Below are 15,312 nucleotides of genomic sequence, written 5' to 3'. Positions count from 1 at the left end.
GAGTCTTAACACGAGAATTTTAAGGTTACGATACTTTATTTGTTGTCCGACGTTTCGATCGACTCACATCGACCGTAGTCACGGGCTGACTGAGGTAGCTGCTAATAAGCGTCCTCTCCTTTCACTGTCTACCCTCACTTGGTGTAAAAATGTTTTATAATTGTTCGATATTGTTGGTACTTCGATACTTATCATTATATCGGAACATCAACAGTATAATAATATGAACTATGTGTTGCATTTGGTTATAACGGACATGACAAGCAAGATGAATCCGAGGCCTATTGCTTTAGACCAACATGGAGACTTTGATAGGAAAGTTTTCATGTTTTAAAATGGTAAAAGAGATGACGATATCAAACCACAGTTGAAAATTGTTGGAATTTTTTATTTACAATCTTATTACATTTTACATAATATGGAGTGGAATTTAGAAAGTAGACGCGAGCATGTTTACTACTATTAATATTCAGTTTATTCGTCAAGTTCTACTCGCTCTCCCTCACAAGTAGTGTCTAATTCGAAAACTAAAGTCAATTAACACCACGTATTATTTGGTTACGAATCCTCTTAGAAATTATTAACAAGATGATGTACTTAAAAAGTGTACTACACAAATCTGACGTAATAGCAGAGATCCTTTTTACACAAATAATGTACAACACAAATAATTATACAGCTCGCTATTCAGACATTCTATGCCTAGTGAATCGTATATTTAGACTCAGTCAAAATATCATAATATAATACAATAATCAGTTGCTGCGGTTAATTAATAATTACATTGCATAGTTCACTGGGGCTCACATTAAATACAATAAACAAACACTTTCAGAATCACACCAACACTTATATTTTACACGATAATGACAAAAAACCGTTTCGACTTGAGGCAGTTTTCATAACGGCGAGATAGCTACGACCTCGCACGAACATCGTAACCTATTCGTTATTATTTAGTTGACATCACCGCAGAGCCACGCTCCACGTACTGACAAGACACAATATGAAAATTGGCATAAAGATTCATAAAACTTTATATTATGGAAGAAGATATGAAACTGAACCCTGAGTACATATATTATTGCATACACTATAATATATTAATTTTATTTCTATATCCCGAGGTAGGTAAGGACAGAATCTATTCCATTTACTTACCTTCTCTAATTCACAACTCTTTTGTAAATTCCACATAGCAATTTGAGACTTTGCATGTTGCAGTAAATCATTTATTTTTGCTAGGTATAATCGGCATTTCTACAGTTCATTCGATCACATATTGCATACCGTCTTCATAGAATAATTCATAAGATCAGAAGTCGATTACAGCCGCATTTTCCATCATATATTAATTTATCTAAGCAATCAGCACACGGCATAAGTACGGACACAATCAAGTTGTTTATCAGCTATACCTACAGCGTATAAACGCGCTGCATTCCTGTCTTTCCGACTATATAAAAGGGTATAAATTTCTATACAATTGAGGTCTGGGAACACCGATAAAGGTTAACGAAAGTCGTCAAATGTTTACCCGAAAAGCCTTAACGCGTTGCTCTTTACCGCGGAACATTACTTCTGTACATAATCTATAACACAATAACGTGTATGATGTTGGTTTTAGTTGAGGAAGCCGCGACACTGTGGCGCGCCACACAGGCACGGTATCTTCTCGTCTTCCAGCGGGAACTTGTAGTCGTACGTAATTTCTTCGTCCACGCCGATCGGTTGTTTTGAGTAGATGACGATTTTCTTTTGAGACTCTATTGTGATAATCTTCGCGTAGCAGTTCGGCTGTAAAAAAAATATTTCTTTAATGATTCATACAAAAAAAAATTGTAACATGATAATGCTGAGTTGATTTATTTTGATCACTTAGTTTGTCTTATTTACTCAAACATCCAAACGTTAACGTTATGAAGTGATTTGTTCATTTTGTCATATTAGCTACAAATTTTCACAAATAAGAACCTAAGAGATGGTTTTTTGAAACAGCTAATCTTGGTTTGCATTTTATTGTTAGTATACTCACATTACAACTATGGTTGATGAACCGCGCGAGGTTCCCGCACTTGGTGGCGTCGATGATGGTGTCGAGGTCGATACGGAACAGGTACGAGCTGCCGATGCCTGTCGCCTCGTAGTGCGCCTCCCGCACGTCCGCCACGATCGGCCGGATCATCTGGCCCACGTACTCGATCACCATCTCGTCAGCCGCTATAGGCTCCTGAAAATACATTAATTAAATTGTTAGGTGTTAGATAAAGGAATAACGTTAGCATCGGAGAAATTGTAAAGAATTATAATTTGTCGTACCTGTGCGAACAGACCCCAGTCGTGGATACCAGATTTGGCGAATTTCAGTTGTTTCTTTCGGAACTTGAGCTGGTTGAACTTCAACAAATCGGAATCCGTGTCTGTGCCTGGAAACGAAATACACAATAATGAATATAGGCAATAACATAAAAGGCGTATTTCAGTTCGCAGATGGAGGCGGTTCGTACCGAAGGCGGTGAGCAGGCGGCGCTGGTTGGAGCGCGCCTCGCGGGACAGCAGCTGCATCTTGGAGGCCTTCTTGTCGTCGTGCAGCGCGGCCGAGCCGCGGCCGTGGTGGTACTTGTACTTGGCCTTGAGGCGCGCGTCCATCTTGTAGTAGCCCTCCGTGCGCGCGGCGCCCGACGAGTGGCCCTGCAGCTGCTCGTACATGTTGCGGCGGCGCGAGCGCGGCTCGTGGCGCACGTCCGTGGCCGGGTGCTCCACCCAGTGCGTGTCGTGCAGCCAGTAGCCGTGCGCGTCCTCCGCCAGCAGCGCGTCGTAGGCGCGGCGCAGGAACGCGGCGTCCTCGCGGTCCACGCCGCGCGTCAGGAACGCGTACATCACCTGCATCTCCGCCATCATGTCGCGCGCCGAGAACTGCACGCCGCCCGCGCCCGCCGCGCCCGTCGCAGCACCCGCCGCCGGGTACAACCTGCACATAACTCAGCGTGAGACACTCGCTCGAACATACAGTACCGCCGCGCTCGTCGCCCTACTCACTTGTTCTGTATCTCGGCGAGTTTCTTCGATTCATGTTTCCTCTTGTACGGCCGCTTCGCCTCTTTCTTGGGTGTGGGCTGTTCCTCCACGGGTGATGCCGCCTCCTCGGGTTGCGCCATCCACGTGTAACCTAGAATTACAATTTCAAATCATTATAAATATTCTGCCGAAGACTGTGTTGATCACTCATTTAAAATTTTGCAAGTTTAAGTTACATTTGCGAAGTTATACTAATGCAAATTGGATCAGTTGCATTATACAAGCGATTTTTGTAACAGTAATAACCTCAAATATAAATATATTACGTACCATGGTCATGCTGTAGATGGTTGGAGGACGGTTTCCTGTCCTCGTCATGCGGCGGCGGGCGACAGTACGAGTGGTCGAGCGCCACCTGCGACGCCTGGGACGCTTGCGACGCCTGCGACTGCGGGGAAGATGTCTCCGACAATGCGCTACTTGCCTGCATTACAGACACATTACACGTTTATTATTAAATTTGTAATTAGTAGCGGTAAGAGGATAATACAAGTACAATAGGCAGGTAGCTTTAGCACACAATATCAAAGTAATGTAACAAAATAAAAAAAAAAGGTAAATAAAAAAAAAGTACAAAGCAAGCAGCACACTGACCTCTTTAACGCCATTAACACTGACCGCGGTCTCAGTATTGCTGTGATCGCTGAAGGAGACGATTCTCTGTCGTTTCTCGGCCTTCTCTCCGTCCAGTTTGTTTCGCAGCGGCTCGTCGTCGCTGAGCTCGCCGTCCAATGATGTGCCTCGCTTGCTCTTGGCGGGCGACGCCGGGTGCTTCTTGTAGTCTTCCTTCTTGTATGGACTGCTGCGAGATTCTTCTGTTCTTGAGTCACGATCACGGTCCCGCTCCCGGTCTCGGTCGCGTTCCCGCTCTCGGTCTCGGTCTCGGTCGCGTTCCCGGTCTCGATCCCTGTCTCGGTCTCGGTCTCGGTCCGGTTTACTAGAGAATTATAAAATATTTATATTGCTTTGTGTATGTTGAAACCGGAATGCGGGTATAGGTAGGTATAGAACTCTTTACTTTACGTTTTAGACAAAAATATAAGATTTTATTAAGACTGGATTTTCAAAAAGTCTATATAGGCATAATGTATGTAATATTACCTTTCGTCGGGCGGTTTGTCCAATTGTGGATGTTTATCAGTCTCCATGTTTCGTCTCTGTTCCTCCAGGAACTCTCTCTCGATCTGTTCCATATATTCTGTGTTGCGTCTTCTTCGCTCCTGTAAATGACACGCAGTTTTTTTAACAAATTATTTTATTGAAGCAAGGACTATTGCTTATTTATAGTGAAGTAGGAGATACTTATTTTGGGAAGAAATGATCTACGCTACCAAACGAGAAACAGAATGGAACAACTTGATTGAACATCTTATGAACAGAATAGTATGAAAATATCTCTATCTACGCCCCTAATGTGCAATGAAGTCTATAAACAATTTGCTTAGGGATTTAAACTCGTAAATGTGCAATACATCACATACCTGGTATTCCCTTTCCTCCTCGGAGTCGGAGTACACGCGGTCGAGCAGAAGATCTCGCGAGTCTTGTTTTTCTCGCGCATCTCGTGTTTCCCGCGTTTCTCGCGTGTCTCGCGTTTCTCGTGCGTCTCGCGAATCTCGCGAGTCTCGCGCGACGGGCGACAACGCCGAGCCGGGAGGTGACGCCGACCCGTCGTTGTCCCATACGTCCATTTGAGGGATTGGAGTTTTTTCTACAACATTTATTACTTTTGTAAGTACTAAATACTTTAAATACTATTATTATGATTGTTTTTTATTAATAAAACAAGCAATAATACAACTTTTGGATAGAAATATTTGTAAAAGTAGTAAATGATCTTCTTACCTCTTCTACTTTGTTCCTCTTCACTGTCTGATGTTGATGAGTACACTCGCCGTAACCTCTCCTTGTTTGACACAACCTTGAGCTGCTGTAATGAAATAAAACATTATTATAAGATTACTTTGTGTAAAATGGTACATCTCTATAGGCTAGTTTCTTCATCAAAGGTACAGCCAAAGTATAAACTACAATTTGACCAGGAAACAGATTTACCTTTACTACACAAATGTTAAGTAAAAGTCAGTGGCTTTAGCAGTTACTTTAAATATGTATGAAAAAACTGGCCGTAGAACAGGAAATTAACATTAGCCACCCAGCTTCTAAACTCTTTCTACAAAGTTATGCAGTTGAGAACGAATTGATACCACATCAAAATCATTAAGTTTATTATAATAATATATTTTTCAAAGACATCACATAAATTACTTTTCCTAGTGTACTAAGTAATAGGTACAAACCTCAGCCTCGTCGAGGTCCGAGTCGTCATCGGTGTCGGAGTAGATCCTGGGCGCCGGGCCCTTGCGCTCCGACTCCGACGATGACGAAGACCGCGATGAAGACGATGATGATGATCTGTAACACAAATATAACACTTATATTATATTAATCTAGTTATATAATGACCAATATTTCACGAACACAATTGCGTACATGCACGTAGCGTATACGTACGTGTACAAACTTAAAGTGGGTACAAAAAATATCCCCTCTACAATAAGAAGTAATTTTATGTGTGCATTCTCAATATATGCATTTACTATTAAGAGGAAAGGCATAGAATAATTTAAAGTTTTCAAATGAATAATACATTTTACATACCTGGATGAACTACTAGACTGCCGCCTGCGGCTCCTAGACAAGTAGGATCCAGTCGTTCTGTTCCTAGGACTAGTGGGTACTTCCTTCTCCTCGTCCGAGTTCTGGACCATCTCCTCTTGGTCACTCAGTCTCTTAGAGGAGTCCTCGTCCATCATCACGGGGGAGGGAATCTTCCGCTTTTTCCGGAAGCTAGGCATCTTAGGAATAGCGGCGCGAAGCCCTAGGCCTATACCTGAGCCATATCCGCCTAATTCCAAACCTAATTCTCGGGATTCTATTATTGATTTTATTGAGTCTACCGCTGCTTCTTCCTTTTTGTTTGAAATATCCTGGAAAGAAGATGACAAGTTTAATTTAAAATTGTCAACATAATCTATTATCTATTTGATTAGCTACAACAAAATTGAATGGTACGGCACGGCGGATATACTTTTTCACTCCTTTTAGAATTTTTTGATACTTTTTACATATATACAAAGCAATCACTTCAGAAGCTATTGCTATAATCTCTATATCTCTATACACTTTTTCACTATATTTCACACTTAAAACTGGTGTCAATGTACCTGTAAAGGTTGACTGGCATCCTCCTTAGGTTTGGGTTGCCTGGTCTTCCTGCTCTGTTCGTCCCACCAGCCCTCGAAGCTCTTGAACGCGGTGCTCTCGATCATCTTCTTGTTGAAGTCTTTCTTCAAGATCTGCTTCAGCTCAGCCGTGACTCGCTCTATCACGCTGTTTATTGTTGGGTAGTATGGGTTGTCCATTTCCTGACAAATTTAGAGTTATTGTTATAACTACTTTCTGTAGTCACGAAATCTTTTCAAAACGTTCTGGCTTAGTTGTTGACTAGATTAATAAATATGTTATTATTCGACGCAAAAAAAATAAGTACTATAGAGCGATTATTTAATGTCGATTTAGTCATTACAATGACTTTAATAGAATAAATTCGGGAACAATTTTAGAGGAAGTAACTAACTTTATTCAGCAACTATTCGACACCACATTTAAGTTAAACATAAATTGTAATAGTATATCATTTGAATTGTTTTAATTTTTTTACCTGTGCAGGCGCAGTAGGTTCTGAATACTGTTGGTAGTGGTGCGGCAACAGTGGCGGCGGCGCAAACCCACCACCAGCGTACGCCAGCGCTAACTCCGGACCTGCGTAGCCGGGCGGAGGGTAAGCTGTAAAGAGACACAATACATCAGTACATTATCACAGCTGACTAGAAGCTTCTTGACCAAGAAAAATAACATTTTGCTGCTTTTTTGAGTTTGGCATTTTCCAGTAACAGGTGACTGAACATCATTCTAGTAACACGTGAATTATAAATCAAAATCAAAGCATGCTTAACCACGGCATCGTCAAAGATATTTTTTGAGTTAGATAATTGAATTAGAATAACATAAAAAGTCAATACGTGTACTGTGTAAACGCAAAAGTAGTTCTTCTAGCACTGATGATCGGTCATACTAAGTACATAGAAATATAAATGAGTCGTGTACCTGTAGGAGGCCACATGGTTTGATAGTAGGGGTGCGTGGCGGGCGCGGTGGCGGAGTACGGCGGGTAGTACGCCTCCGCCGGCACCTGCTCCTCGATCTTGGCCTCCGTCGACGACAACGACGACAGAGACATCTGGTGATAGATAACGTTACGATACAGATAACACATTATAATCCTATTCATATTTGAAAAGAGTGGCCGTGAGTTTCTTGTTAGCTCTTCTCATAAGGCTCTACCCCCTTTCCGAGCTAGTGGTAAATTCAGTAATTGTAACGACTATCATAAGTGTCAATATTTGACCTAAATGAATAAATAATTAGATTTTGATAGATATTTATTAAGGGTTATTAAGTGTTCGTTTGTTTTCGGCGCGCATATTTTTAGCTGGTATCTGGGCTCTGTCATCGCTTATACGTATACGTGAATCGATGGACGTACACGTAAATCCAAGTGTGCTACTATATGAACGAATAAAAACTTTATAATATACAGAAGCCAGTGTAAACGCCGAAACGCCAATCAATTTTAAGTACAATGCACGTTTGCGGAAATTTTCGCATTAAGTATAAAACATGTATAACTTTAAAGGAATGGTAAATCTAAGTGTGTGTATGACTCTTACCTGGTCGTCGTTGAGGTTGTCCTGGTCGCGGTCGGGCTGCGCGGGCGAGCGGCGCGGCTCCTCGCCCGTCAGCAGCTCGTCCTCCGACGACGAGATGTCCGACCCGATCTTGTCTATCGCTGGCAGCTTGCTCTTGCGTTCTTCTTCCTTTTTCCGCTGATCAAGTGTACAAAAAATTATCAGTATTAAGTCTAACTTCAATATATCGAAGCCTATGTGTCTACCTAATACCGGGACCCTTAGTAAACTGTTAAATCTATGTTAAAGACGTAATACTATTAAGTGAATACTTACTCAAAAACAGTTCAATCAACGCTAACTTCACAATTTCACTGACAATGTCCAGCAAAATTACAAAATTATCACTGACTGGACTCTATTCAACTCTAAATAGTATAATTATAAGGTATAGTCACAATAGGCATATATTCTTTACTAGAAGCTTTTCTTACCCTTTCGACAGTGATCCTGAGACACTCGACGTAGAACTCTCGCGACAAGTACGGTGAAGGCGTGGTCGACAGCGGCTCGGGGTCCACGTCTCCCTTCTCGTTGCTTAACGAGATCATACTCTCTCTGTCTTCACTCGCCGAACCTGAACATAAAATATTAATGTAGAGTCGAATGAGCAATAAAAAAATTTTGAATTTATATTCAGAACAACAATCAAAACTTTACTGTATTAAATTACAAGGCATTATCTAAGGATATGTCTGAAGACTATTTTGTGATGATAATAATATTGATCTACAAGAACATCTTCATCGAGCAATTTTACGTATGCATCGTTATAACCCATCATGCATTGTCATGAAAATTGTAGGTATAATTCTTTTCTACACTACGGTACTCAATTTAAGGACGGAGGAAATATTTTACACAAAGTACTTTAAAATAAATGTTGATACCTTCATCATCTGAGGGTGGTTGCGGCGCGTCAAGGTCGGGAATATTCGCGGGGAGGCGGTCGTCGTCCTCTTCTTCCGATGACATGCCTAACGCCAGGAAAGGCGGCGCCAGCCCACCGCCCGCACTAGCACCCTTCAGTAACATTGCTATTCTGTAATACAAACGATATAACAACATTCAATAAAATAACATAATTAACATTTCATGTTTGAATTCTAATTCGAACAAGGCGATTAGTTCCATTGAAACTAGCCAACAGTACTCAAATACTAAAAAGTGTACTTATACAGTGGACATGACTTTATGCTCGCTTTCATCAATTTCGAAGATCTACGACCACACCTTCCAAACTTCGGAAAACACTAAGAATTTCTGAACCGACCAAAGAATACAGATTTTTGGTACAGCGATTCGAGCCTAAATTTATTCCTTTAGAGCAGTGGTTCCCAACCAGTGGTCCGCGGAAGTCAAAATATGGTCCGCGAATGGTTTTAAAATTTTCAGGATAATAATTACACTTTACTTTTAATATACTTACATAGTGGTCGCTGCTAACAAGAATAATTTAAAAGTGGTCTCGGACTAAGAAAAGGTTGGGAATCCCTGCTCCAGAGGAAATCATACAAACCTAGTATCTAAGTCGACATTTTTAGGTTCTTCAGCGGGCGGCGGCGGCTTCGCTTCAGGCTCTTTACTGTCGATAGTGTCCTCGGGCGGCCGCGGTTCAACGACTTCCGCGATTTTACTCTCTACCGGCACTTCCTGAATGTTACATTAAAAATAAATATATTAAATCGACACAAAATGAACGGTCATTACTTGAACACATGCTAAGGAAATACATTTGCATGCAACTTTATGCATATTTTTTCTAAATAACGATACCCATTCTTATAAAATGTTCAACTTCTATATATGTTGGTTTGAATAAAAGTCCTCAATCCTATCGCATAAAAGCAAGAGTCTTCGAATTAATACAGACATTTTAACGGTTTTGATTTGATGAACATCCTGTATATTGCAAGGCTATGTAATTTTTTTTGTTCAAAGCATGGAATGGTGATTCCTATGTTCTGATTGGTATTATTAATGAATAGTAATTAGTAATAAATACATAACAAATAGAATCATGCAAACATGCAGAAGCGGAATGATGATAATGTGTGCATACATTTGTGTAGAAAGCCTTACGTTCTAAATACATACATGGTGCATATAATTATAACGGTCTCGACGATATAGTAACGTGCTATAATAAGACTATACAGTTATACAAAAGCTGCAAATGTACTATATAAATTCATTGTCAGCGTTTGGTAACAAATATTTATCTTGTACAACAACTACTGCAATGCTAATGTCCACTACATAGCTTTCTATCCCTGCACCAAAGTCTGATATAGAGATGTGTCTAATTGGAACTTGTTTTTAAAGTTTTTATCAATTTAAGTAAAAATTAATGAAACAATTTCATTGATACGCTCGGATTTTTGGTCTTTGAGAATTTAAAATTTATTTTTTATTAGCTTCATGTATCACATAGAATCATTTGTCCATTATTGGTTTACAACCACAGTTGTTGTATCCATATCTACATTGAATGAATGTATATTGAAAACAATTTAAATATCTTTTGATAAATTGAAAAGGGTTAAATTATTAAAAAAATAACAATAAGTGCATAATATATCAGACTATGGCACAGGGTTGTTGTGTAGGTAGTGGCCAACCTTATCCTTGTCCCGTCTGTCCTTGTGCTCGGGCGAGGCCTGGTCGCGGTGCGCGGGCGTGGCGGGCGTCGCCCACTGCGAGCTCGACGACGAACGCCGCTCCAGCTTCACAGGCCGTATTTATATAGCTTATATTAACTTTTATAGCACAGCCAACCAAAAACTATATTCTTTAAGGAATTTGTCCGTTTCACTACCTTTAAACCAGTTACCGCCGGTTCCTGAGGCACATTGAGCGGTAGTTTATCTATTAAATGGCATTTAGGCTCATATAAACATGACGCTCAATGTACCTCAGGAACTTGGCAATAGTCAGGTGGAATTTTGACAGTCGTGTTCATACATTTGCTGTATCTTTATCTATCGGTTATTTTACACTTATTTATAAGCTGTGAAACTACTCCTTAAAAATGTAATTTCGTATAGATCTGAATGGAAAAGGTTACTTTTGGTTGAGTGTACTATAATTACTTATATACAAATATTAAATGAGTCGTATTTTAAACGAATTTAACCCACAAAAATGTTGTGAAAAGTGATTATTATGATGTAAATGATGATTCTACAATGAAATGAGATGATGGTTTTAGTGATGAAGGTTTTTCTTAATGTTTAAAATGATAGGGATGTCGGTGTTACAATGAAGAAAACCTTTTCAAAGCTCCGAGCTGTTAGTTACCCATATTCACACTCTAACACTATTATTCTAGAGATAAAGAGTCAAACACAACGTCTTCATTGCTTATATTTTGTAAACGAAACATCATATTTATTTATATAAAATCTCAGTATAGTAATAAATCCTAGATCTCTTTCTTTGTTCGGGTAAGGAGCTATTACACAGTCAGTGTCCCTCAAGAACTTATACAAAGGATGATGTACTTACATGTGAGTGATGATGTGAGGAGTGGTGCGGGTGTCGCCAGTCACCCCACCACATGCTACTGCCGCCAGCGGAGGCGCTACCGCTGTAGCCGTACCCGTAACTAGCAAGGAAAAGTAGTGATGGATATAATTATGGATTTAAACCTTTCTAGACTTGAATATATGAATCACACTCACGTCTCTTTGTATTTCGATTAATACAAAATTTGATGCCGTGTTTATTGGGTTAGGGAAGCCATTATAATTAGTTGGTCAGAAAATACACTGCTAGACTTACCTTTGTTGATAGTAAGCATCATACGGCATCGCCGAGGGCGGCGCATGCGGCGTATGCGGCGTGTGAGGCGCATGGCTGGTGTGCGGCGTGTGCGGCGGGTGGCTGGCGTGCGGCGTGTGCGGCGCGTGGCTCGCGTGCGGCGTGTGCGGGGGGGGCGCGGCGTGCGTGGCGTGGCTGGAGTGCGACGAGTGCGTGGAGTGGCTCGTGTGCGGCGTGTACGGCAGCTCGCCGTGCGCCGGCGCCACGTAGGCTGGCTCGCTCGCTTCTGACGTAGCGCGCGTGTACCGCTCGCGATCCCGGTGTCTGAATATTATAGAACACAATTTATCAAGGAGATCAAAATATTATACAGAGTTAATTTTGACCATTACAGAATAATACAAATATAGACTAGTACCAAACAGTTGAATTACAATTGAATACTATTGAAGTTTTAATATTAGAGACAGTTACAATAAACTGCATTATGAATAAAACACTAAATCACAATTATCAGGATAATAAAAAAAACGTAACATACTTCCGCCGACATTTCCTCTTGCATCGTTTGCTTGTAAAATAGGAATCACAGTGTTAGTTACAGAGCATATTTATCATATTTATAAAATGCAGTGACACAGATTTCCAACAAGAAACATTAGTTAAAAAAAAACACAATACTTTACACGCAATTTATTTTTTCACAAGCAATAAATCAGTTATGCTTGAATAAGCAGTCATCGATTTTTTGTTTGATAAAAAACAGCTATATTATGCTCAAATAAATCGTATAAGTGAGACGTTTGTTGTGAGTCATGCAGTTTAAAGCTTACCTGTCTCTATCACGATCTCTATCCCTGTCCTTGTCTCTATCTTTGTCTCTCTCCCTCTCGCTTCTGTGTCGGTGCCGATGTCGGTACTCGCGTTCCTCGTCAGACCACCGTGTGTTACTGTCACTATGTTCAACATCTTTGTAGCGGGAATATGCTTCCTGTAATATAATAACAATTACTTTAGAGAAGAAACTTTACAAGCTTTATGGCCGATTTCACCACTGCTAATGACCCTTTTTCATACATTTGCTGTTATTTTATCCTTCAGATAGGTTATCTTACACTTATTTAGAACTCTTTAAAGTGGCCTTTTAAGTATTCTCTACCTAACATTTTTTTTTTTTTTTTTTAAAAAGACAACTCCCGCACTAAGAATTGCTCTTGTGTCGCGGGGACTTTTACAAACATACAAACAACGGACACAAAGCACAACCAGACCCGAAACAATTATTTGTGGATCGCACAAATAATTGTCCCGTGTGGGAATCGAACCCACGACCTCCCGTTGCAGTGGTTTCGGCGTGGCGACCTAAACCACTACGCCACGCCACTACAATAACAAAGAGATGCCCCAATAACCTTCAACAGATTAGTTAATCATATTTATTGGGACTTCCCCAAGCATGCATGAATAACTTCAATGAGTATTGAATAATTTTCATAATAAAAAACAAAAAAAGAAAGGATTTTAAATACCCAGGCACTTTATATATTATTTTTAACGTTTTAATTTAAAATGGAAACCTCCATACTAACCTTTTCAGGAAGTTTTGTATCCTCTAATCTTTTACTAAGTGTAGGATCTACCTTCAGTGTCCGAACATCCTCGGCAACAACTGGGGGTTTACTAAGAACTGGTGCTAGTTGCGGCCTCTTCTCACATGTTTTATTTTCAAACATTTCTTGACATTTCTTACCAAAAGCATCATGGAAGACATCAAGTACCTACAAAAAAAAAATAACAAAGAATGATTACCACCTATTGCAAAAATACTGTTTAGTCATATGTCTAAGACATACACAGACTTTTTTAAGGAAACTTAGCACTCATTGCTTTTTAAATGCATGCTACTGCTGATGTTATCTTAACAAAAATTAAGTATTTTGTTAGTTTTATCCGCATACAATATGGAAAAAGTACATACCTGGCCCATAACTGATTTTCCATTATATTTTTCTATACATAACTTTGAATATTTAACATCATGGAACACTATTCTTGCAAATCCCAAGTGCCTATTAGTGAGTGGATGATAAAATATTGTCAAATCCTCATATGGACCAACTTTATTCATCATATCAGCCAAAAATGCTTTATCTATGTTGTCATTTAAATTTCCTATAGTAATTTCTAACTGAGGTGGTATTCCTACATAATTTTGATCTATTTTGAACCTGAAAAAAAACATTGAAATATGAGTTTTTAAAATTCGCGCCACGAAATTAGTTGTCAAATGGAAGCATTAAGTTGGCATTACTGTCATTAAAACTACAATAAAAACAAAGATTATAACCACAATTTCTGTTAATTGTTATATATCTAGTAACAAATGGTAATTTAAGCTGTATAATGTTTGATTACGATTTGGAAACAATCACAATATTCTAATTTCATACAAAATTTAACTTTGGTTATGCGGGATGTCAAAAACATTTAATAAGACATAACTGAGAAAAATGATAACTTAAGTTATAAAATGGAGCAGTTTCTTTATATATTGAAGTTAAATATAAACATCAAGTGGTTTATTATGGTTTAAAATGCCCGAATCATCCATTTGTAAGGCATCAAGTAATTTTTGTTTGCATAAATTGCAATGTCAATAAAATGTTTGTTATGGTACCTAGGGACAGGCAGATCAGCTGGTTCAAGTCTATTCCAAATCCTTGAGAGCTGAGACCGTGGGTCTCTGCACTGCACAGGCGGATATGATGTATCACCAGGAACAGTGCCATCATATCTGTACAGTTTTGTTGCTCCCTTCACCAGGAATGGGTCCATGAGCAATTTATAGTTTTTAGGTGCTTTATGAAGCACCGCGTTGTGTCCTGGAGTTTTATGCTCCATTCCTCCATTCATTCTGCAAGGCAAAACAGTAATAATGTTTTATAAAACATAACCTCAACACATACAATAATACGACAACTCTTCGCAATAAACAAGAACATGAAACAGACAAACATGCCAAGGCCTATAAAAGAACCAATTTCAAGTATAAAATCTATTTTTCTATTAGAACGAACCTGAAATGTTTATAAAACAATATGTTAGGAAAATGTATAGTTCTCCGTTTTTTGTCGAATACTGGCAGTGTGACGCAATATCATTTTAGATCTTAGATTAAACCGAATTTGTTAATTACAACAAGCATAGCTGCAATAAGAATTTCACTAATTTAACACCACAATATCGAATTATAAAATAATTTTCTACAGCAAGCTCTCTCCATGGTGACGACCAGTTGAGAGCTGAACTCGTAGATGAAAACATACTTACATTCCACAATTTAATATCAAATAAATGTGCCACAAACAATTATACACTGTATAATAAAGTAATTTCTAACAGCATTTTTGCGAAAAATATACCAAACATTTTATTGAAATGTTCAGTTGACTACTTGCACAATGTTTATCATAAAGTATGCAGTTTTTGAACGCTCAAGTATACGAACATGAGCACTGCAAAAATCCTATACTTCATGGATTGTTATTGGTTCCGTTATGTTGCCTACCTGGTTAATGTCATTGTCATTATTTTTTGTAGCATGAAATATTGCCATATCTTGGAAAAATGAGTCGAGTGTTTATGTGAATTTTAATGTAAT

The 15,312-nt window shown here is 39.2% G+C and overlaps 1 protein-coding gene across 5 annotated transcripts; it reads right to left on the bottom strand.

Moving 5' to 3' along the window:
• Nucleotides 1-367: 367 nt before the first annotated feature.
• Nucleotides 368-15,137, bottom strand: Set1 (SET domain containing 1). 5 transcript variants are annotated; one of them, XM_076127507.1, is made up of 28 exons: nucleotides 14,982-15,137; nucleotides 14,329-14,565; nucleotides 13,630-13,879; nucleotides 13,241-13,429; nucleotides 12,485-12,642; nucleotides 12,193-12,222; nucleotides 11,673-11,975; nucleotides 11,397-11,496; nucleotides 10,511-10,615; nucleotides 9,409-9,542; nucleotides 8,780-8,931; nucleotides 8,324-8,466; nucleotides 7,872-8,027; nucleotides 7,249-7,381; nucleotides 6,803-6,927; nucleotides 6,306-6,506; nucleotides 5,740-6,068; nucleotides 5,379-5,493; nucleotides 4,924-5,008; nucleotides 4,560-4,789; nucleotides 4,180-4,298; nucleotides 3,673-4,015; nucleotides 3,349-3,502; nucleotides 3,040-3,169; nucleotides 2,508-2,971; nucleotides 2,320-2,426; nucleotides 2,036-2,230; nucleotides 368-1,797 (listed from the first exon to the last, which is right to left on the bottom strand). In XM_076127507.1, the coding sequence occupies exons 2-28, from the start codon at nucleotides 14,562-14,564 to the stop codon at nucleotides 1,624-1,626; spliced, it is 4,860 nt and encodes a 1,619-aa protein (XP_075983622.1). In that variant the 5' UTR covers nucleotide 14,565; nucleotides 14,982-15,137; the 3' UTR covers nucleotides 368-1,623. The 5 variants fall into 5 exon arrangements, with proteins under 5 accessions (XP_075983622.1, XP_075983624.1, XP_075983623.1 ...); XM_076127509.1 differs by having other exon boundaries at nucleotides 3,697-4,015; XM_076127508.1 differs by lacking the exon at nucleotides 14,982-15,137 and adding an exon at nucleotides 14,729-14,940.
• Nucleotides 15,138-15,312: the final 175 nt, after the last annotated feature.

Source organism: Anticarsia gemmatalis, chromosome 20 (assembly GCF_050436995.1).
Source record: "Anticarsia gemmatalis isolate Benzon Research Colony breed Stoneville strain chromosome 20, ilAntGemm2 primary, whole genome shotgun sequence".
Classification (NCBI taxonomy): Eukaryota; Metazoa; Arthropoda; class Insecta; order Lepidoptera; family Erebidae; genus Anticarsia; species Anticarsia gemmatalis.
Note: the sequence above shows the minus strand (reverse complement) of the source record. Positions and strands in the feature narration are given on the sequence as shown.

What these genes read in the sequence shown, in the direction of transcription:
- Set1 (XM_076127507.1), bottom strand. Translation starts at nt 14,564, where the DNA reads ATGAATGGAGGAATGGAGCATAAAACTCCAGGACACAACGCGGTGCTT. An exon ending in GTGTTAATGGCGTTAAAGAG is followed by an intron (nt 3,503 to 3,672) that starts GTCAGTGTGCTG and finishes TCTGTAATGCAG; the next exon opens with GCAAGTAGCGCATTGTCGGA. An exon ending in ACTGGGGTCTGTTCGCACAG is followed by an intron (nt 2,231 to 2,319) that starts GTACGACAAATT and finishes ATGTATTTTCAG; the next exon opens with GAGCCTATAGCGGCTGACGA.